Source organism: Miniopterus schreibersii (genome assembly GCF_964146895.1).
Source record: "Miniopterus schreibersii genome assembly, chromosome: 12".
Taxonomy (NCBI): domain Eukaryota; kingdom Metazoa; phylum Chordata; class Mammalia; order Chiroptera; family Miniopteridae; genus Miniopterus; species Miniopterus schreibersii.
In genome coordinates this window covers 7,165,789-7,189,912 of record NC_138112.1, presented here as the reverse complement: position 1 = coordinate 7,189,912, position 24,124 = coordinate 7,165,789, and the positions used below count along the sequence as shown (strand labels likewise).

Sequence of the window (24,124 nt, the reverse complement as noted above, 5' to 3'; positions counted from 1 at the left end):
TTTTATTAGGAAAACTTTCTAACATTTACAATAGTAGAGGGAATGTATAATTGAACACATGTACCCATCACGCATCTTCAACAGTTATCAAGGTGGTCGATCTTATTTTATCTATTCTGCCTACTCTCTCCCAGATATTTTGAAGCAAATCAGAAGTATCTTTTCAGTTCATCAGTTAACATTTCAGAATGTATCTTTTTAAAAATATAACCCCAATGCTATTATCACACCTGAAGAGTAAGCAACAGCTTTTTAAGTAACAGATAACCATTTCAAACTTCCCTGGCTCAAGTATCTTTTCATTTGTCTGAGTCTGGATCCTTACAAAGTCTATACAATGCAACTGGTTGATGTTTCATAAATCTCTTTTACGCTATAGGGTTTCCCCCTACTATGAGTCTCTCCCATCCAACCCCCCTTATAATTTACATGTTGAAGATCCTGGGTTATTTGACCTGTAAAAGCTTCTGTCACTATATACACTTTCATTTTGGCATTAAGAGTTTGAATTGACACAACTACGACATGAACAACTGGTTTAAAGCCTATTGACTAATAGAAGCCTTGAAACTAACCTTCAGAGCTTCATGAAGGAAGGAAGGGTCCTGAATGCCCGTGATTTCTCTCAGCTGATTTAACAGCATTTGGCAGCTCTACATTTGAGAAACAAACAAACCAAAACAAAACATAGACAAATGTCAGTCAGAAAGTAAGCTGGGATACATTAAAGAATACAAGCATCAAAACTAAACAGGTCTGAGATTTGCATTTTTTACTTTAAAGAACTGACAACTTCAAAGCAACAAGGCATTGATGTTGTGGGGTCTGGTCTCCCATAATGTGCCCCCTGCCATGCAGGTTATCTTGAGCTGAAAACAATTACCACTTAACAAAACAGGAAAAGTTATCCACCCTTTCCCACCTACTGAGATTCAAATGAAAACCCTGCTTCAGGAAGGGAACCTTAGCATAATCACCTTAGCAGACTCACTGGAGCACGTGAATTAAGTGCGGCCCATTGTTTCTGAGTCACCTAGTAAGAATCTGCTTGCCACTTTGTTGTATACCTGTGAATTGCGGATTTCCCCTCAGAAATCCCAGACTCCTCCTTTCTTGTCCAAACTGACAAATCTACCTCTTGTTGCCTCAGTCTTTGGAATTTTCATGTTTATGTGAATTCTTTGTGCGCACTTACTAAATTTGATCTTCTGTTAATCTGCTGTATGTCAGCTGAATTACTCAATCAGCCAGAAGAACTTAAGGGGTAGGTAAGTGGAAAGTGTCCCCAGCCCAACACTGTCAAGGCATATTCTGAAATGCCAAAGCTGATACTCTCTTGGACACTTCCTCATGGAAAATGTTTTTGGCTCGTGTAGAAGAACTATAAGTAAACAGTAAAACTGGAAGTACACAAAACATTTAAATGTAATATTCCAGCCCTAAGGGATGCGTCAAGGGCCTCCGGGTCTTTCTGGGAGTGGTACATAAGTACAGAGGTCACACATGGAGTGCAGGGAATGTGCACGGATGTGAAGATGTGCTATTTTAAGCTTCACTGTGCATGCCATTTGTATGTGTCATTTTTCACTAACAATAACTTTCCAATCATGTGATTAACAAATGATATCACCCACATCATATTTAAAACTTTAGGTTTAATTGCTTAAATGAAGAATAAAGCTAGAATTTTCTGAATTATAAATAAAATTCCAGGGAGAATACTCTATGGAATGTTTTCTCTTCACTGATTTAAATCATGGAAAAACCTATGTTGTGGTAACTTCCGGCTACCCCAAGATCCGTTTATAGCCCCTTTTCAGCCTTAACATCTTCACTGGAACATTTTATCCTGTTTTGCACAGAGACAAAAGTTAACACAAAACAACTATTTACAAGTAAGCTCAATTTAAATAATTGGCTGTCCAAATGAAGACAATGATCATTTAGATGAATACTGAAAACAAAATAATTGAAATTTAACTCACTGAGAAGCAATCTAGTTTATATCATTCCTAAGATTATCCCAGAATTAAGCCCAGACTCGTACTTACTGCTTCACCACTGACTGTCTTTCAGTTAGTAATACATCCCAAGAGGCACTGCGCTTTCACCGCCAGCTGTAACAGAAACAGGATCCTATGTTCCTCAACAGCTGCGGGCCCAGTGCAACACGTAAGAATCACACGACTAGAAATAACTAAACGCAACACCCCTGTAGTCAGTCTTTCTGTCCTAGTCCAGGTCACAGTCATAGGCTAGAAATGAAGCCTGACCCTGCTGAGACCAGCAGTCCTTGAGGCTGTGAGTCTTGTCCAAGAAAGTCATTGCCTGTGGACTGGGAGAGTGACTCTCAGACTAGCAGGTGTCCAGACTCAGCCTTGGCAAATGCCGAAAACAAAGCATGTGGATTTTCCAAAAATAAAATATTAAAAAGTTTTCTCCAAACTCTAATTCCATTTGATTTTATTAGGTAGAAGTATCTGAATCTCAATCATACACAATTTTCTAAGAATCAAAACCAATATACCCTGAAAAGAGGGGGAATAATTGGGAGGGAAATGAGTAGCACAAACCTAAATTAGAGCCAAGAAGGTAACAATGGGTGAGATAATCACATCTTTACTTCAAATGACTCTGTACATCAACTGATACCTGGTGTTCAGAGAAAATAATCCCAGTAAAAAATAATAAGTAACCCACGCTGCTTACCTTTAGCGAGGTGTTCTTCTGAACACTTCATGTGTATTAACTAATTTAACCCTCACCACAAACCTGAGATAGATATTACGCCCATTTGACAAAAAACTGAGGCACAGAGAGGTCAAATAACTTACACAAGGTTACTGCTAGTAAGGGGGGAAACTGAGATTTGACCCCAAGTTGCCTGATTCAAGTCTGCCCTCTAACCTCTGTGCATTGCTGTATCTGAGAAAAGAGGCAAGAACATCTATTTGATGCAAAACAACGCAAATATTTTATTCTTGTATTTTGACCTTGACCTCTGCATCTTAACAAGTTTCTTATTTTTTTTGCCTGCCTTTATATAATCACAACTTTGATTACTTAATAGTACAATCAGTACTAAACAAGTTATCATCAGGAAGACACTGTATTTGAGGTAAATACTATATTTGACTGCATCTAAAGTTTCATCAGTTATAAAAAGTACTTTACGCAGCACTAAGGAGAAAAACCATTGCCATTTAATTTATGATACAGTGCCTTCATGACAGTCCTAGGAGACACATGAATCAGTCACACCAGCTTCTTGTGGCTCTAAAATTTATTTATGTTGAGAAATATAGCCATTTCTCTTGCTTCCAGGTGCACAGCGTGGCATGTGATAGGCAATTCTTCTGTACCTTTCTCAGTAACAAATATACCTACGGCATCTTCCTTTCTTAGGTCCCATAAGGCACTTGATTGCAGCTTTGCAAGAAAATGTGAAACATTTTGTTTCATGTAAAATCAAATTTATATCCTGTGATTCTGTTTCTGTGCCTTCATACAGTTTCCTTTTTCTATTTAAAGTTGAATCACAATGTGATCTCTTTAAAGACATTTTAAGTGGGAAGTAAACTAACTGTGTAGCACCCACAGTACATATAACTCAACTGTCGTGACACTAAGAATGGCTATGACCAAGCCTGTATGTGTGCAGACAATGATGACTATATCACATCTGGAAGACAGTAAATGTAAGAGCCCTCAATTTTAGAGATCTCAGAATGCCAAACAACTGCAAATCAATGACATACGGTACGCAAATATTAAATCACTTATTTTGTAATAGGTAGCAGTGGACCATCAATACATATAGCATAACACACTCAGGAAAGGAAAATACACTTAGTTTCCATTTTCTAAAGCTATTGGGCAGCGATGACAACTTTGTAAAATCATTTTGTACAGCTCTAAGAACAGTGTTCTACATGTCACCTCAAATCCAGATTCATCTTGTTATTACTCACAGACTATTACTTGGTTCTGCCCTTAACCTGCTCAACCTTTTCTACTACAGACCTACACAATTCCTTACTTCACAGACTCAGTTGAAGCATTATTTCTAGCATTCCTAGTAATACCTCCTACATTTGATTAAGCATAGAATGCTAACCTACAGTCAAGGGTTATATTCATCTTGAAAAAATATATATGTTTTTATTGATTTTAGAGAAAGAGGAAGGGAGAGAAAGAGAGACATCGATGTGAGAGAGAAACATCAATAGGTTGCCTCCCGCACATGCCCCGATCAGGGAGCAATCCCGAAACCTAGGTATGAGCCTGACGGGGAATCCAGCTGGCGGGCGACCTTTCAGTGCGCGGGATAAAGCTCCAGCCAACTGAGCCACACCAGCCAGGGCAACGGTATTCCCTTGAACTCTCGTCCTTACTATTTCTCCTCTTTCTAACTTCCACTGTTGAGGGAACAGATGAGTTTGTGAATGAATGAGACTATCTTTACCCAGTATTTCTCATCCTGTGGTTCTTTAATTGTTTTAAACATGATAAGGCAAGAATTATACAACATATTTTCTAATTTGAATTATCCATAAGACAGTGCTCATAACAACTGTAACATTACTGAACACCTTTGTGTCAGCAACTTTAGGTGCTTCACATACACGTAACCTTATAATAACCATTAAAGGTAAGAATCATTATCTTCATTGTGGGAATTAGAAACTAAGGTTTACAAAACCTAATCTGTCATCAAATGTCTTGAATTAAAATATAACTATTAAGAGTTTGAATAACAAAGGATTAACCTATGCTGTTAATGCAAACAACTGCTATTACATGACTTGGTCTTAATAAATAGTCACCTAAACCTAAGTTCTCAAATAGTACCCACAACCAAAATCCTAATAAGTACTAAGTATCAAATGTTAATTTTACAGTAACAGACCAACTAAGATCACTAGGATCCTACTGTATTACTAACTCACAGTTTCTCCTGGGACTTCACAGGAAGCTGATTTAAATATTAACTTTACCACTACAAGGCTGCTATATATAGTACACACCCAACAAGGGACAAGACAGAGCCTGTGCCCCAGTCATAATCAAGCCAAATAACAGGCAAGAGCCAACAGGTTTGCATTTCCTTAGCTGAATTCACACTGTATTCATAAAACAAAAGTACTCTCTTTTCCTGCCCAGAGGCAGAGAAGAAAGAGGCACTGGAAAGGAGGAGCTCCAGCTCTCTGACCTTGGCTACTTGGTGGTTTTGGCGTAACCCAGTTCACTCCTCAGGACTGAGGTATGCTTACAGCAACAACAGCAACTCATCCCATAATAAGCAGTAAACAGGATTAATCAGCAATAAAAACATTAAGCAACCAAGTTATTGTAATAAACAGTAACTGGCCTAATCCTACTGCAACTAATTAAAACTCTCTTTGATCAGATGTGGCAAATTTGTGAGATTACGGAGTTTTATCTTTAAAATACCCAGTTTAGTATTGGGACAAGGGGCAGGGATGCTATTTTCATCACTCTGACACACATATTTCCTGATCTCAATTGTCTATTCTTACGAAGACATTTCTACACTTAAAGCTAAGTAAATATTGCCCGGGCTGGTGTGACTTACCAAAAGGTAGGGGGTTGGATTCACAGTTAGGGCACAGGCAACCGACTGATGTTTCTCTCTCTCTCTCTCTCTCTTTCCCCTTCCTCTAAAACCAATTTAAAAAAACAACTAAGTAAATATTGATAAATGTTCCTTTACTCCAAAGAACTGCCAAGGTGTGAACAATAAAGTTCCCTCCAAAATTAAAGATTTGGCTTTCCAATTTTAAAATAAAACTTCAGTACCAAAAAAAAGCAAAGTAATAACTATAGGAGTCAAAGAAAATATATAGAAACAACTCCAGAAATCCAGTCTGGACAGCAGGGTCTTAATGCATGTTGAGACTAACACTAACCTTTCCAACTTCCACAAAACAAGAAGAGTCCACAAGAGCCGTGGTGCTTTTTCAGTTTTTCTTCCAGCAACAACTCTGTGTTGGTCCAATTTACTGATAAAGCAGAAACTTAACATATTAACAAATTACGAATTCTGAGATGATCTAAATTAAAATCACAGCAGATGGAGAATGAGAGCCTGTTCATAGCTGTGGACCAGCCCTGACAAAAGACTGCTCAGGTTCCAGTGTATCTGTTGTAACTTGGGATTAATTTCCTGGTGGCTATAATCCACAGGAACAGACACTTCCTCCTTACAGCTCTGTTGCGCCCATCTCAGAATTAGCCCCTATCCCAGAATTAGCCTCTTTCACCTTCTCCCAGCCCCTTTGTCTGGAGCTAACATAAATCCTTTCTGAGAGGCTTACACTTCTCCCCACTCCCCCACTGATGTATAAAACAATGCAAAGCTCCAGGATGATGGACATGTGGTCCTCACCCAGCCATGCTGCTGTGGTTGGTTTAGACTCCACGACCCAACACCTGTCTTCTTCTTTATCTATTTACATTTTTTGGTTAGCAATGGTCTCATAAACTCTTTCGTTTAAAAAGACTTTTGGCAGTGGAAGTTAAGATTTTCTGTTTAACAGTGCCAGAAGGCTATGACTCTAAAAATGACTAATAGCAGTTTTTTGTGGGTACAACTAAATCCCGAAATAGGCTGCTCAATAACTTCTTTTAATGATGTAAAAACATCATTTGAAAACGACTGTTTCAGTTCATTAATTGGCTTAAAGTTTTAAAAAGCATTAAGAGCTTTTCAAATTTAGTCACTAATATGGTATAGAGGAGTTTAAGTTGGAATTAAAAGAAAAAAAGGAACTAATCATTATTTACTTTAAAATTTTCTCATCTCTTTTTCGCAAATGCACTGAGTAAGAAATTCCAACAGTACAAAAAGATATAAAATGAACAGGAAATTTCCCTCTTCTCCCCATCCCAGTCCCATTTCCCAGGAGTAACCACTATTAATAGTTTCTGATTTGTCTTGCCAGAATAGCCTATGCACATGAATATTATTTTCATACTAGCTATCATGTCCTGCACCTTGCCTTCTTCTTACTTTAGAAGACATTATTAAGACAACACTTTCTCATTTCTTTGAATACATGACTGAACCAAATACAAATTAGGTTGGGAAGCAGTTACAATAAGGTCATATGAAATGCATCTTCAAAAGTTAAAAAAATGCCATTGTTAGTAATATACTGTTAAGTTTGAGAAGCTAGGAAAGTATGGGGAAAGACTTAAGAAATCAAGTTTACATGCTTATAGTTTTAGAAATCTAACAACAGTAAAATTTTAAGTTATTATTAGGTACGCCTCAGTGTGTAGTTTCTATTTTTGATAAATAACAGGGGCCAGAGAAGTGATGTGGGATTAGATTAGAAAAGGTGCTATACGTCAGGATGAGACTTGACCTGGTGAGCAATGGAAACTCATTACAGATTCCAAGGCACGGGAGACACTTCGGGGGGGCACCTTAAGGGAATTAATCTAGCACATGTGAACAACTAGTTCAATGTGGGTTGAGACTAGGGAAAGAAAGCTTAACTAGAGTTACAGGGCTATGGAATAAGCCAAGTGTGATGAGACAGCCAGGATGCTGGTAGGAGAAACAGAAAGGTAGGGTATACTCTGAGCATCTCAAGTATTAGTCAAATATTCGAATACGGATGCCTAAGAGAATGCTACTGCCAATGACGTAAAAGAAAAGCAGTAAGAAAACCAACCAGTATAATATACCACACTAATAGAATGAACAGGGAAAACATAAGATCATCCTGAATGATGCAGAAAAAGCATTTGACAAAACCCAGCACCTTTTCATGACAAAAACAATCAGAAAACTATGAATAGAAGGGAATTTCATCAACATGATAAAGGGCCTTTAGAAAAATGCAAACAAACAAAAAACCCCTCACACCTGACATCATACTCAGTGATGAAAGACTGAAAGCTTTCCCACAAAAATCAGGAACAAGAAAAGGATGCCCACTTTCACCAACGCTATTCGACACTGTACTAGAAGTTCTAGCCAGAACAATTAGGCAAGAAAAATAAAAGGCATCTAATTGGAATGGAAACTGTAAAATTATCTCTATTCACAAATGACATGATATATAAAATCCCAAAGAATCCACCAAAAAAGTTACTAAAGCTAATAAACAAATTTAATAATTTTGCAGGAAATAAGATCAACACATGAAAATCAGTTGTGTTTCTATACAGCAGCAATGAACAATTTGAAAAGAAAATTAAGAAAACAATTCCATTTATAACAGTATCTAAAAGAATAAAGTACCTAGGAATAAATTTAACCATGGAGGTGAAAGACCTGTACACTGAAAAGTATGAAACATTGAGAAAGTTGTTAAAGGAAATCTAAATAAATGGAAGGATATTCAAGTTCATGGTTTGGAAGACTGGGTTAGTCAGGTTTCTCCAAAGAAACAGAACCAAGAGGGGATGTGTGATGTGTGTTTAAAGGAACCCTTGATTCCCAGTTTCCTGTGTGTGGTGGTAAATTAATCTATTATAAGGAACTGGCTTTTACGATTATGGAGGCTAAAAAGTCCCAATACCTGCAGTTAGCAAGCTGGAGACCTTCAGCAAGCCAGTGGTGTAGTTTCACTCTGAGTTAGAAAGCCTGAGACCAGGAAAGCCGATGTAAGTTCCAGTCTGAGGGCAAAAGAAAACTGATGTCCTAGCTCAGCAGTCAAGTAAAGTTCCCTCTTAACCAGCCTTTTGGTTATTCAGGTCTTCAGTTGATTGGATGAGGCCCACAGACATTAGGGAGGGCAACCTGCTTTATTCAGCCTACTGATTCAAGTGTCAATCTCATCCAGGAGCACCCTCACACACAAGATAATGTTTGACCAAATGTCTGGGCACCTCTCCACTCAGTCAAATTGACACATAACATTTTTTTTAAAGTTAATTTATTTATTTATTACTTATTTCTTTATTTTTAATTCTCACCCAAGGATATTTTTTCCATTGCTTTTCAGAGAGTAGAAGGGAGAGAGAGAAAGAGAGAGAGAGAGAGAGAGGGAGAGAGAGAGAGAGAGAGAGAGAGAGAGAGAGAGGGAGAGAGAAAAACATGGACGTGAGAGACACACATTGATTGGCTGCCTCCTGCACACCTATTGGGGCTGGGGATCAAGCCTGCAACCGAGGTATGTACCCTTGGCCAGAATCGAACCGGGGACCTTCAGTCCACAGGCGGATGCTCTAACCACTGAGCCAAACCGGCTAGGGTGACATATAAAACTAATCATCACAAAGACTTAATATTTTAAGATAGCAATACTACCCAAAGTGATCTACAAATTCAATGGCATCCATATCAAAATTCCAACGGCCTTTTTTTGTAGAAATTGCAAACTTCATCCTCATACTCACATGGAATTTCAATGGACCCTGAATAGTCAAAACAATACTGAAAAAAGAACAACGGTGAAGGACTCACACTTTTTTACTTCAAATATTACTACAAAGCTACAATAATCAGGATGGTGTAGTACTGGCATAAAGAAAGACATACAGACCACTGAATTATACCCATACATCTGTGGTCAATTGATTTTTGACTAAGATGCCAAGACCATTTTGATGGGGAAAAATAATCCCTTCAAAGAATGGTGCTAGGACAAATCGATATCAACATGCAAAAGAATAAAGTTGGACCCCCTACCTCACACAGAAACTAACTCAAAATGGATCAACAACCTAAATATGAGCTAATCCTATAAAACTTTTAGAAAAAAACATAAAGGTAAATCTTCATGATCTTGGATTTGGCAATGGATTCTTAGATATGATACCAAAAGTACGAGCTACAAAAGAAAAACAAGTAAGCAGGACTTCATCAAAACTTAAAACTTGTGCATCAAAGGACATTACTAAGAAAGTGAAATGACAATACATAGGATGGGAAAAAATATTTTCAAATCTTAAATCTGGTAAGGGTGTAATATCCAGATTACATTAAAACTCTAAAGACAAACCCAACTCAAAAATGGGCAAAGGGCCCGTGGCTCAGCGGCTGAGCATCAACCCATAAACAAGGAGATGGTGGTTCCATTCCGGGTCAGGGCACAAGCCCGGGTTGCAGGGTTAATCCCCAGCACGGGGCATGCAGAAGGATTCCAATCAAATGCCTCTATCTCATCACTGATGTTTCTCTCTCTCCCCCTCTCCCTTCTTATCTCTGAAATCAATAAAAATATTCCTTTTTAAAAAAATGGGCAAAGGACTGCCCTTCTGCCGCAGCAGCCACTGAGAAGCAACAGCCATGGCTCTGCCCTACCCCAGGTCTGTGGCCTCAACAAGGGCCAAAGGTGACCAAGAACATGAGGAAGCCGAGGCACAGCCACCGCCACAGGCACTTCACCAAGCACAAGTTCATGTGCAACATGATCCGAGAGGTGTGTGGTTTGCCCCCTATGAGCAACATGCCACAGAGATACAAGCGGGCCCTGAAGTTCAAGAAAAGAGTGTGCCACATTCACACCAGGAGGAAGAGAGAGGATCTGAATGATGTCCTTGCACCCATGGGGAATGCAGCAGCTAAGAAGGTTTGTCCCATCCCCTCTGTGTGTAATAAAACTTGTTCAGAAACTTGGGCTTCCTGGGAGGGGAGGTCGCATCTGGTCCATTATCTGCCTGAAAAACCCTCCTAGAACACAGTAATGTGGGGCACGGTGGTGGGCACAGAAAGAAGCAACAGACAGGCAGTACTGGAAATGCTTTATAATCATATAAATAAGTTCTTATGTGCCAGAAAAAAAATGGGCAAAGGACTTGAATAGATATTTTTCCAAAGAAGATATACAAATGGCCAATAAGCATATGAAGAGATACTTAATAACATTAGCCACCAGGAAAATGCAAATCAAAACTACAATGAGATACCACTTCACACACACGAGACGGGCTATCACAAAACAAAAACAAAAATGGAAAACGTGTTGGGAGAGGATGCGGAGCAACTGGAACCCTTGTGCATTGCTGGTGGGGATGTAAAATAGTGCAGCTGCTGTGGAAAATAGTTTGGCAGTTCCTGGAGCAAAAAGTGAAACAGAGTTACTATATGACCCAGCAATTCTACGTCTAGGTATATACCCAAAAGAATTGGAAACAGGTACTAAAAAACCTGTACATGAATGTTCACAGCAGCACTAGTCACAACAGGCAAAAAGGCTGGAAATAACTCAAGTGTCCACCAACGGAAAACCGGGTAAAATATAGTGGATACGCAGAGTGGAATACTACTCAGTCATTAAAAGGAATGAAGTACCTTATACATGCTATAACTTGGATGAATCTCAAAAACATTATACTAAGTAAAAACAGCCAGACACAAAAGGTCTCATATTGTATGATTCCATTTATATGAAATACCCAGAATAGGTAAAACCAGAAACAGAAAGCAGATCAGCACTGCCAGGGGCTGGGGGAACGGGAAGTGACTGCTTAGTGAATATGGGTTTCCTTTCGGGGTGACGAAAATATGCTGGAACTAAATAGAAGTGGTGGCTGCATAACAGTACGAATACACTTAATGTTAACTTTAAGAGCCATACACTTAACTTTATATGTATTTCACCTCGAGTGATTTGTGCCTGCTCATGTACCTGCGTGCATGCACACACACACACGCACATGCACACACCAAAAAAGAAAAAGAACACTAGGAAAGTACTAACTTGGGAAGTAATGTTGAAAAAAGAAATCATCTGTTTAGGACATCTCAAGTTTACACTGACTACCAGCCATCACATAGCACGCTGCTAGCACCTACTCATGCAGACCTTTAATAAGGCTTTGTATGTCTAGTATTTTGGCCTCCCCTTGATTTAGAAAGCCTAGAAAGTGGAAATAGCACTATGCAGCCCACAGTCCAGCACACACTAGCCTCTGAGCAACTCTCAACTTTTCTAAGCATCAATTCCCACATCTGTAAAACAAAGTATAGCATCAGCTTTAACAGCACCGGTATGACTATCAAATGAAATAATGCAAACAGGAATTGTTAATAAAATGGAAAATGCTATATAAACGTAAAATTTTGTGACCTGCCTGTCCAACGAAACACATCTAGAGGTTGTAAGAAACATACTGATATGTTAGGAGAAAACGCCTATGCTATCTATGGTTTTGGTTTTATCACTTACTAGCTGTGTCACTTTGCAAATTTTACTTCCCAGTCACTCTAAGTTTTACTTCATGGGGTTGCTATATAGGTTCAATGACAACATATGTTAAAGTGCTTTATAAATTGTCAAGTGGTAGTCAGAAAGCTTGGCTTTAGAAAGGCATGTATGGCAGTGTGGGGAGTCGAATGGTTTCAATCTTGAGTAAGAGTAGCCTCATTTCTTATCTGTGATATGGACGCAAATGGACTTCGGTTTAAAATCTCATATAAGGCCCTTAATAAGCTATATTAATATCTGAGTTTCCTCATCAGTAATAAGGCATAATAATTCTTACCTTGCAGGATTTTTGTAAATATTAGAAATGTACAGGAAAGTGCTTAGGGCAGTAACTGGCATATGGCCAATGCTATTACTATAACTATATATCCCCGTGCCTATTACAATAAGTGTGGGAAAAGTAGCTATGCAGCAAATACTTAATAGCCAAGGAGGCTGACATGCAAGTAGAACTGTTCAACAGCATTTCCAAAGAGAGAGGTAGAAGATTACAAATGCAGACAGGGAAGCAATTAATAAAAGAACAGTAACAGCTAAGAAAGCAAACAGGTTAGCCCATAGCAGAGAAGAAAGATGGAAGAACCAGAATACAGGGCCCAAAGGTCCAAAGGAGGGAAGCACTGAGGGTGCTAACAGGACACTGAACAGAAGCCTGAGGCCAGGGCTCTGCCTTCAAATGGGTGATCAAGAGTAATCAACTGCCTAAACCCACTGCTGCATTTGCAAGATGAAAAAGGATGTATTAGAGAAATTCAAACATCCTTTGCACGGCTAATTTTCAAAAGAAAATTGTAACGTTATGTAGCCAATTCAAAAGGGCCAACACCATATTTCTGTCTGTGATAAAACTACAGCAAATCATGAAAAACTATACACAGGAAGTTTTTAGGGAAAAGTGAACAATTGATAATAAGTAGCAGTAAAATCAAATGCCAAAATAAGTGGCAATAAGGAATCATTACAAATAAAAGTATGAGAATGGGACTCGAGGGGTACTTGAATAACTAAGGTAAAACAACAAAAAGAAATTACTACTAAAAGGCCACTGATTTGACCAGAAGGTGGTCAGTCATTGATCATTTCCAACAGATCTGTTCCATTTGCTAGTGACAAATACTAAAAACCTACCACTGGGAAGGCTCTGGTTGGGCAGCCTGGGGGATGCTGATCACTCACTGCCCTACAATCTAACCTTCTGCTGCCTGGTCAGTCTCTCTGCTGAAGGGCCTCTGGACAATCAGCCCTCTTCTTGCTGGAGCCTAGACTGGTCCCCAGAGCCAACTCCTAACTGGGCATTTGCACAACCTGTTGCTGCCACCTCACTGTGGCATCTGCCAACCAACTTGCCTCAGTCTGGGGGCTGTACCTCCTATCAGCCAAGAGCTAATCTTTTGGGGTCTGCATTTTCCAAATTTTCTACAGTGAATTGGAATTACACTGCAATTGGAAAAACACTTTAAAAAAGAAACAGGGAGATTTTTAAACTGTTCAAAAAGTAAACAAAAGAAAAGAGGTGGACAAGGAAATAGCTGGACAGGGCAGAAGAGAATTTTGTTGTTCATATTTTATTTGAGGACTGGGGACATGTGTTCATGGCTGAATGCAAAGTGGGAATTCTGTGGACAGAATTCTCAAAGGACAGAGCTTCTCAAAGTTTACCACCCAGGGATCTTGTCAAAGGTAGTTTCTGAATCAATAGGTCTAGGGTGGAGGCCCAAACAGTGGTGTGATGATTCTCAGAGTTTGCTTATTTCCTTGGTATTAATATTCCCACTGTGGCAATTTCAAACTAGCAACATGAGGTCACTAAGTGGAGCTGGGAAGAGATGTACACAATCAGGTGGAGAGGCAGTAAAAGCTGGCTCCAGCACATCCAAACTGCTACATTTCTAACAAACTCCTAGGTGATACAGATGCTGCTGGTCCATGGACCATATTTTGAGTCACAAGAGAGAAGCTGGCAGTAAAGGTATCTAGGGGTTAGGCTAGTATAACAGAGACTGAGATAATTTAAGAGTGTAAGGAGAGAGATCATCTAGATCAGGGTTTCTCAAGCTCAGCATTACTGACATTTTAGGCCAGATAACACTGTTTTAGGGGCTATCCTGTACACTGCAGGATGTTTAGCAGCATTCCTGGCTTTCACCCACTAGATGCCAGCATCCTCCTCCAATAGTCACAATCAAAAGGTCTCTAGCCTTGCCGGCAGCGCAACAGTTGAACATAGACCTAGGATCCAGGAGATCGCAGTTTGATTCTGGGTCAGGGCACATGCCCAGGTTTCAGGCTCGATCCCCAGTAGGGGGCATGCAGGAGGCAGCCAATCAATGACTCTCATCATTGATGTTTCTCTCTCTCTCTCCCTCTCTCTGAAGTCAATAAAAGATATTCTAAAAAAAAGAAAACTTCATAGCGTAGTCATAAGTATTGAGATCATATATGTTAAGTTCTGAGCACAGGGTTTGGGACATAGTACATGCTCACCGTTAGCTACTGTTATTATCAACATCATTGTTTTCCTTGAAAAATAGCTGCTTCACTTGGTTATTGCTTTAAACTTCTCTGATGAAACAAGACTCATAGAAAGATCTTGCCTGCTGAGGCATTATTTGTCAACGTGCTTTATAAAGACTCCTCACTGTGTAAGCAGAAACTGTTTGTAGCTGGGAAGGCATGAGAGTTGTGGAAGCCAACCAATCACTCATTTACTGATGCTCCAAAAATCACAATTAATGAGACAAGGTAAAAGGAAATGAACAGCCAATAAATCCAGGGAAAACAAAAAGGGTGTTAAATTTTCACTGAAGCTGGCAGGTTTTCACAGGGCTCCAGGTAGCATAGAGAATGTGTGATGAAGCCTAGTACAGCTGCCAAGGACAACAGGTTTATAAGAACCAACCTGACTTCAAGTTGTTCATCCTACAATAACAGTAAATGTTGCTGCTGGGTTTTTATCTAAGTCAAGAATTGATTAAAATACATAATCTGCCTGTAAGTAATCTCTTTAGATACTGGAACAACATTCTGTAGTCTGGGGGATTTAGTGTCACCAGTGTCCTCTTTTAGGTTTGACTACGCACTAGGAACCTACTCCAAGAGTACATCTCTCCCTTACTAAACTCCTCCGGGCTGTAGAGGGTTCTGTCTGTCCCGCGTACAACCCGCCAATAAGCGAAGGGAAGCATTCTAGGTTTTAAACAGCTTCTCCAGTGTCTGGGGAGGAAAGCTCTTTTCAACTAGAACACTTAAAGATCCTCTAAGGGAAATGTAGAATGCTACAGAGAATTCAAAATAAAGTCCATTCCAACATGAAACGTATCAAGCTGAGGAAGAAGGTATTGCTATCTTTCCTCTAAGATGTGAAAGTTACTTTCCCCATATAAGATTCCTTCAACCTGGCCTGCTAACTTCAAGCATTTTACACTAGCAAAAGCAAAAAGGGCAAACATTATCGACATACCACGCTTATCATCTGTCCCTCCGTATGGGGCAAATCATGGGGACGAACAGTCAATGTCATCACCGCAGGCTGCCAGGAGTTAGGGCTCTGCAGCCAACCACGGCCACTGGATTCCCAAGCTTTCCAAAAATAGCTATGACATACATACAAGTGCTCATCGAACACCTCGGCCACACACACGTCTCCAACAGGCAGTGATGAGACAGCGGTCACTACTCAAACTGTGGCAAAGGGAATCGAGAGTACTGCTGGTTAACAAGCACAGACTCGGCGGACAGAGTCCTGAGAAATTCAAATTACTTGCTCTCTCTTAAAACAGCCTTTTCTCTAAATCAACACAACTGTCCCAAAACTAAGATTTTGCCACCTGTTTTTAGTCACTGTCCTAAACACTAACAGAGCTGATCTCTGAAACCGGAGAAAATCCTGCCTCGGTTCCAGTGGGCCCTGGGGCGCCCCTAACAGCGCTACTTCCATCAGCAATCAGCACCCACGTCCCGTTCGGGGCGCGGGACCCGGCGCTGCCCGGCGCCGCGCGAGTTTCAGAAGGAAGCGTGTCCACCTCCCGCGCTGCTGGTCTCCCGCGCGTGGAGGGAGTAGACGAGGCTCCTCACGTGGGGTACTGTAAACACTTTATGGAATTCCTCACTTCCAATACTCGGCCCAGGTTTCCCATTTTTTTATCCGAGGGGCGGTGAGGCAGCCGAGGTGGGAACACTGCAAAGCGACGCGGGAAGACATCCTCAGACTGCGCCCTTCCCAAGTTTCTTCACGCAAACGTTAGCCTTCGGGTTTTCTCCCAAACCAGCGCCCATGGACTCCCGCCCCCGTGGCCCAGGAAGCCGAGCGCTGGTTGGGATCTTCTCAGATAACAGAGCAGGAAAACGCCGTCCGCGGGCCTCGCCGCCGCGACGCCCGGCTCCCTCCTCACAGCGCCTCAGGGGCCGCCGCCATCGCCCGGGGAGGCTGCGCTCGGTTCCGCAAAGCAGCGGGGGCGGGGGGCACCGCGAGTGGAAACGGGACCCGGTCTTCCACGGCGCTGATAAATCCCGGCTTTAAGTTAACTTCGCTCTGCGTGGAACTTTAGAGCGGCACCGCCACAAAGCGGATTTAAAAATAAAAACAGCAACCCCCGATGCTGCCCCGTGGAAGTTTCTCACCCCAGGTCGCGGCCCGGGAGCGCTCCTCGGAGACCCCTGAAGCCGACAAGCCCACGTCCAGCCTTTACAACTCGTTTTCCAAAGGAGCGAATCCCCTCGAACTTCAGCGACCCCAACTCAGTCTCCGCACCCCAAGCCTGGCGAAGACTTCAGCCTCCTCCCGAGCCCCCTTTCTCAGCCTCGCCGCCGCCCGGCCGTGGCCCTCGCGGCCCCCGCACCGCGCCCAGCCCCACAGGCCCGCTCGCCCGCCCCCGACCCGCGCCGCTCCCGCCCTAGCCCCGCACCCCTCCTCTCTCCGGACCCGGAGCCCGCCCCCGGCTCCCATGGCCGCCACCTGGCCCACCGCGCCTTGGCGATCGGCTGCTCCGGCCGCGTCGTCCTGCTGCAGCTCCGCAGTCATGGCCGAGACACCCCTCCACGGGTCACCGGCCTCCCGCCACTGCCGCCGCCCGGCCTCGCAGGAGGAGGAGGAGTGGGGGAAGGAGAGGGAGGCCGCGGAGGCGGTGGCGGCGGCGGCGGAGGCCCCACCCCTGCCCTGCACCCCGCCCCCCTCCAGAGCGCGCCAGAGATTGAGCCCACACGCCCCGCCCCCGGCCTGCGCGCGCACCCAATGCGCGCGACCGAGGGCCACGCCGCTCTGCGTGCCCCGGGGCACGCGAAACCGTGACCCGGCGTCGGTCACGTGACACCAGCCCCGCCCGCAGCTAACGGTCAGCGTCGCCGCCCAGGGCAGTTACGTTACCGGCGGTGGCGCCCCGGAAGTGCTTTTGGGGCCCGCGGACTCTGCGTCGCCGAGGCTCGCTCTCCGTGCTCTGCTTTCAAATCTACTCCTTTTCAGGACTCACCACCGGCGCAGTCTTCCCCTCGGACGGGTTAAAGCTGCTCCCAGTTGGGGACCCTGTCCAGGGACCGCGTAAATAGAGGGTTTCCCACCTGACCGTGTAGCCGCCATGCTTCAGTCCGGAGACAGGAAAAGTTGTTAATCTTTTTAAAAAAGAGAGGCAGGAGTTGAATGGAGTGGTCTTTCTAAACTGAACCAAACCCCTGTGCACTGATGCCCAGTGTGGTGCCCTAACACTGACCAGGGCGCGGGATGGGGAGTGTGGACAGTACCCACTTGGTGGTTCCTCACCAAAAAGGATGGGGGGGGGGAAGGTTGCACCTCGGTGCACGTGCTGCGCTGCTGTGCGGACAGAGGCACTTGATAGAGGGGCAAGAAAGTTAAGGAGAGGCGGTCACAGCCAGGGAGCTTATTGCGAGCAGCTCTCCCTGCAGGGCTCCCTTACAGCGGAGCTGGCGCGCCAGTGCCGACCAGGCCCCTCCCACTGACCTTGTTGCTTTAAAGTCTTAGTCCAAGTCTGTATCAGAAGCAAGTTCACGAAAACCTCACTGAGACCAAGGTACATAAGCTTAGTGCCTCTGGTTTTCCCCCTGTGTTGCTTCAGTCCTGTGTTCAAGCCTTTAATCCATTTTGAGTTAATTTTTGTGGATGGTGTCAGCAGGCTGGTTTTCTTCTGCATGTGGCTTTCCGGTTTTCCCAACACTATTTATTGAAGACACGTTCCTTTCTCCATTGTATGCTTTTGGTTTCTTAGTCAAAAATCCCACATACATGTGGGTTTATTTCTGGGCTCTCAATTCTGTCCCTTTGGTCTATGTGTCTGTTTTTCTGCCAATGCCATACAATTTTGATGATTTTCGTTTTGAAGTATAGTTTGAAGTCGGGGAGTGTGAAACCTCCAGCCTTGTACATTTTTCTCAGAGTTACTTTGGCTTATTGGGGTCTCTTGTGGTTCCATGTAAATCTTAGGATTATTTGTTCTAGTTCTGTGAAAAATTCCATTGGGATTTTGATGGGGATTGCATTAAATCTGTATATTGCTTTAGGTAATGTGGCCATTTTAGCAATGTTAATTCTTTCAACCCATGAACATGTACTATTTTGAGAGTATTATGTTAAGTGAAATAAACCAGACAAAAAAAGGACAAGAACTGTATAGTTACACTTATATGTGGGCTATAAAACAAAAAGCAACAAATAAACAAATTTTTTTAAAAACCCCAGATACAGACTACAGACTACTATCCCTTTCCCTGGCAGGCAACTTTTGAAGTAATCAGAATCTTCCACATTCAAAAGGCCGTGTTTATGCCTAATGGTTGTAGGACTGTTTTTTGTAGCTGTGCCCTTTTTTAAATGAGTAATCAAAACCTGTGTTCATGCCTCAACCTGGAGGGTCATTGCAAAACAAGTTTATTCTTTAGCTTTGTTTATTTGCAGCATTGTGTGTGCTTGTATGTTGCTAGAAAGCTCTATATCTGTGCCTTTACCGTGACTCTGGGCCCGCTCTTTTCATCTTTGCACATTCATTTTGGGAAATTGTTTATTTAATGTGAAAGTGGATGGAAACCTATTATGTTTATTTATGAAAATTTCCTTGAAAGACCACCAAAGACTGCCTATACCCATGTGTCTGAAAGAAGTATGTACAGATCATTTAGTAAATATAGACCCCTGAGTTTTGATTAAGTGGCTTTCTGGTATATGGTTCTAAACAGGGCTCCAGATTAATAAATTTGACCTAATCAATTTGAGGGCTATAGCCCCGTTGGGTTTAACTACCACCTGGTCCTGGACAGAGATACCCTGTCCAACCAGCATATTTAATGAACACTCTACATCAGTGCTTGGCCATCAGTTGGCAAGCATCATGGTGATCAAATAACAAAAGTATCATGGAACATATACGCTGTCACCACAGGGAATCCCCTCTCATTCCTCCTTACGTAAAGGTTTCAGAATAATTACATTAGTCAATAATCATTTCAAGAGTATTCAGGACAAATAATATTAATACAGAGCAATAAGTTGTTGACCTGTTAAAAAGGGGGAAATAGTTCCCAGAGTATTTTCCCAAAGAAGAAATTGAATTTTTTTTCCTTTACTAGAAAACTTTTTGTCCCAATGTTAGGTAATTTTCTGAGTCAATGGATTTATATTTCTGCCTCTGATTTACCTCAAACTCCAAATATAGTTTCTATTATAATAAAATTATTCCATTTCAATATTATTGAATGCTTCTATGGAGCTTTGTGGGGTAAGTGAAAAGGAAGGGAAGGTGTTAGGAAAAGAAAAAAGAAAAGGGGAAAGAAAAAGTGTATATTTGTATTTTATCTGGGCTTCACTCTATAAATAGTTTCTGCCACCATCTTTGAGCAACTGGAGTTGAAAGCTGCTGGCTGAGGCTGATTGACATCAGCCATAGAATCCTTTGAGCCATAGATTCCTGTCCAGGAATGATCTAGACAGAAATATCCTTAAAGGCCAGCTTCTCAGCAGTTAGGAAAATGGCCTTTCTTACTATAGAGGAAAGAATATGGACATCTCTGTTATAACCCCTAGATTAAAGATTTAGGTTATGTATAAGGTTAAATTATAGATGTTGAGAAAATGGTTCAGAAAAGACTTTCTTGCCCTATCCGGTTTGGCTCAGTGGTTAGAGCATCAGTCCATGGATTGAAGAGTCCCAGGTTCGATTCTGGCCAAGGGTGCGGACCTCAGTTGCAGGCTCAATCCTTGGCCCTGCTCGAGGCAAGTGCTGGAGGTGACCAATTGATGTCTCTCTCTCACATCAATGTTTCTCTCTCTTCCCTCCCACTCTTCTAAAAAAAAAAATCAATGGGAAAAAATATATATATCCTCAGGTGAGGATTAACAAAAAAAATTTTTTAAAAACAAGGCTTCCTTTTTGCTAGTTGAAAAATAAGTGGGTTTCCAACCTTCCTGAAATTTGTACAGTAGGCAAAGGTGGTTTGTGAATTGAAACAACTAACAGTAAGGTTAATGAGTTAATGAGTTCATTTTTTACAAGTATTTGGCCTTTGTATTCAGAATAACAAACTCATGTCCCCTTCCTTTTGTTTCTCTATAAATATAGACACACTAAAAGAAAAAGCTCTTAAAATCATGAGTTCTGAAGAATTCATGAAAAACTTAAAACACTACAGATCCAATTTTCCTTTTATAGGAAAGCAAATTAGCTTTAGCCTCCAAATAATAAGGTAATAATAACAATCAGCCTGGGTGGTCAATCCCTCCCACTGATGTGCCAACAGCAACCAAGTCTCAACTACAACAGAAGGGTGCATACAGCCCACATGGGAGGAATGCCCAGCTTGGGTGACCAGGGAGTTTGCACCCTACAGGACACCTACTACAGAAAGCCACTCTACCAAGACTGGGAAACAAAGCAGCCCCTGCTAATACATAAAAACAAACACAGGGAGGCAGTCAAAACGAGGAGACAAACATGTCACAAATGAAAGAACAGGAGAAATTCCCAGAAAAAGAACTGAATGGAGTCAAGCAAACTACCAAATACAGAGTTCAAAACAATGGTTAGAAGGTTGCTCAAGAAACTTAGTGAAAACTTCAACAGCATAAAAAGGGACATAGAAACAATAAAAAAGAACCACTCAGAAGTGAAGACTACAATAACTAAAATGAAGAATACACTAGAAGGAATCAACAGCATGTTAGATGAAGCAGAGGATCAAATCAGTGATTTGGAAGGCAAAGCAGCAGAAAAACAATCAGCAGCAAAAATGAAAATCCAAAACAATGAGACTAGTTTAAGGAACCTCTGGGATAACATCAAGTGCAACATCCACAGGAGAAGAGCAAGGAATTGAGAACCTACTTGAAGAGATAATGAGTGAAAACCTCCCTAACCTTATGGAGAAAAAAGACACAAGATTCCAGAAAGTGCAGAGTCCCAAACAAGATGAACCCAAAGAGGCCCACATCAAGACATACCATAATTAAAATGCTATCAACTGATGTTCATTGGCACCAAATCAATGCTAACAGGAATCTCCAATTCAGGGTGTTGTGAAGAAGGAAACTTTAGTCAATGCAAAACAGCTCAATTGTGATATAGCTTAGCTGTGAAAACAGCATGGCTGTGAGGTGGCCCTAGGGCTAGGTGGCCCTGAGGCCAGGCCTCTCTCTGGCCAGACGGCTCTGCTCTGCTCTTCAATGGACTACCTTGCACTGCCCTGGTCTGCTTCCCTCTGCTCTGGAGAGACATCTTCAGTGTTTCAGCTCAGCCAGGGAAACACAGTCTTCTGTCTTTAGTGGACCGTGCACTCTAGGAGACAGAAGGGAGCTGGCTTATATGGACAGAAGTCCCAGCCCCTGGTCCCTGATTGGTCTGTCCTCATGCAAATGAGGATTCCAAATCCTCACGGTTTGATTGGTCCAAAAGGCACTGTCCTGATTGGTTAGAATAGAGCTGCTCTGAGTGGTCAGAGCTGTGCAGCCCTAATTGATGGGGAAAGTCTCAGTCCTATTCTGTTTCTAATATGATTCCAGGAACTCCTTTGTAAGGGCTGGCCCAGATGACAGAAACATAGTGCAGAGGCAGGTACTCCAGCACCAGCTTCTCTGTGAAGTGCAGTTTGTGTGAGAGGTCTCTGTGCAGAAATAGCTGCTAGACTCTGTTCTTTGTGGAGTTTTTTTGCTTGTTTTTTGTTTTTTTTTTTTTGGTTGTTTTTTTAATTTGAGCCCAGTTAGCCACCAAGAAGGAGCCCTACTTAGTAAGTGTCTTTTTTTCTCAGGGTTCACAAAGGTTAAAGATGAGAGAATTTTAACAGCAGCAAGAGAAAAAAAGGTAGTTACTAGGGAGCTCCCATAAGGCTGTCAGCTGATTTATCAACAGAAACTTTGTGGGTCCAGAAGGGATTAGCATGAAATATTCAAAGTGATGAAAAGCAAAAACTTACAACCAAGAATATTCTACCCAGTAAATTTATCATTTAGAATCAAAGGACAGATAAAGAGCTTCCCAGACAAGAAAAAGCTAAAGAAGTTCCTCACCACCAAACCTGTATTACAAAAAAGTCAAAGGATCTTCTTTAAGAAAAAGAAAAAAAAGATTAAAATATATGAATTATAGCAATAAATACATATCAACAATTACTTTCAATGCAAATGGGTTGAATGCTCCAATCAAAAGACATAGGGTGGCTGAATGGATAAGAAAACATGACCTTTACATGTACTGTCTACAAGAGACCCAATTCAAATAGAAAGACACATTAAAAGTAAAGGAACGGAAAAAGATATTTCATGAAAATGGAAACAAAAGAAGGTAGGGTAGCAATACTTATACCAGATAAAATAGACTTTAAAACAAAAGCTATAATAAGAGACAAAGAGGGACCCTGCAATTCCACTTCTGGGTATTTATCTAAAGAAACCAAAACACTAAATTGAAAAGAAATATGCATCCATATGTTCATGGCAGCATTATTCCAATAGCCAAGATGTGGAAGCAACCTAAATGTCCATCAATAGATGAATGCATAAAGAAGTGGTGCATATATGCAACGAATATGACTCAGCCATAAAAAATATATTTTTCAATATCTATTGATTTCAGAGAGAGGAAGAGAGAGGGAAAGAGAGAGAGAGAGGGGGGGGGGAAACATCAATGATGAAAGAGTCATTGATCAGCTGCCTTCTGCACGTCCCCAACTGGGGATGGAGTCCACAACCCAGGCATGTGTCCTGACCGGGAATTGAACCCTGGTCTCCTGGATCATAGGTTAGATGCTCAACTGTTGAGCCATGCCAGGCTGGGGAAGAATAAAAACTTGCCATCTGCAACAACATAGCTGGACCTAGAGTGAAATAAGTTAGAGAGAGAAAAATCCATATGATTTCACTTACATGCAGAATCTAAAAAAACAAAATAAATGAACAAGCAGAATAGAAAAAGACTCATTAGTCCAGAGAACATTTTGACGGTTGACAGATGGCAGGTAGTTGGAGGGATGGGTAAAAAAGGTGAAAGGATTTAGAAGTACAAATTGGTAGTTAAAGAATTGACATGGAGATGTAAAGTATAGCATAGGGAATATAGTCAATAATGTAATAACTATGGTGTCAGATGGGTGCTGGATTTCTCGGGATGATCATTTTGTAGGTTGCATAAGTGTCTAATCACTGGGTTAAATACCTGAAACTAATACAATGTTGTACATCAACTGTAATTGAAAAATTCTTTAAAAATTATTTTTTAAAAAGTAATAATAAAATAGAGAACTAGAAATAAAACCATTTCTACAATCTTGATTTTTAACAGACTAGCATCAAAGACCAGTGGGGGATAGGGTAGACTTTTAATAAATGGTGCTCAGACTGGTAGTTAGCTATATAAAACTTAATTTTGGACTCTTACCTTACATTATACACATAAATCAATTTTAGGTATAGAATTTATTTACCAGTTGAGAACCACTGATCTAAACTA

General features: G+C 41.5%; 1 protein-coding gene across 14 annotated transcripts in view; it reads right to left on the bottom strand.

The window, feature by feature from the left end:
• The window catches only part of USP28 (ubiquitin specific peptidase 28), a gene marked incomplete at its 3' end in the record, with an annotated part of 61,307 nt that extends 43,913 nt beyond the window's left edge, over positions 1–17,394 (bottom strand). For 5 of the 14 annotated variants that reach the window (XM_081155692.1, XM_081155700.1, XM_081155694.1 and 2 more), the window contains exons 1-2: positions 17,143–17,339; positions 576–653 (exon numbers count right to left, since the gene is read on the bottom strand). In XM_081155692.1, coding sequence (XP_081011818.1) covers positions 576–653; positions 17,143–17,208 — 144 coding nt within the window. In that variant the 5' untranslated portion in view covers positions 17,209–17,339. Of the gene's footprint in view, positions 1–575; positions 654–2,051; positions 2,121–15,648; positions 15,754–17,142 lie in introns of those variants that run through there. The other 9 variants (XM_081155705.1, XM_081155706.1, XM_081155699.1 and 6 more) reach the window with 8 other exon arrangements.
• Positions 17,395–24,124: the final 6,730 nt, after the last annotated feature.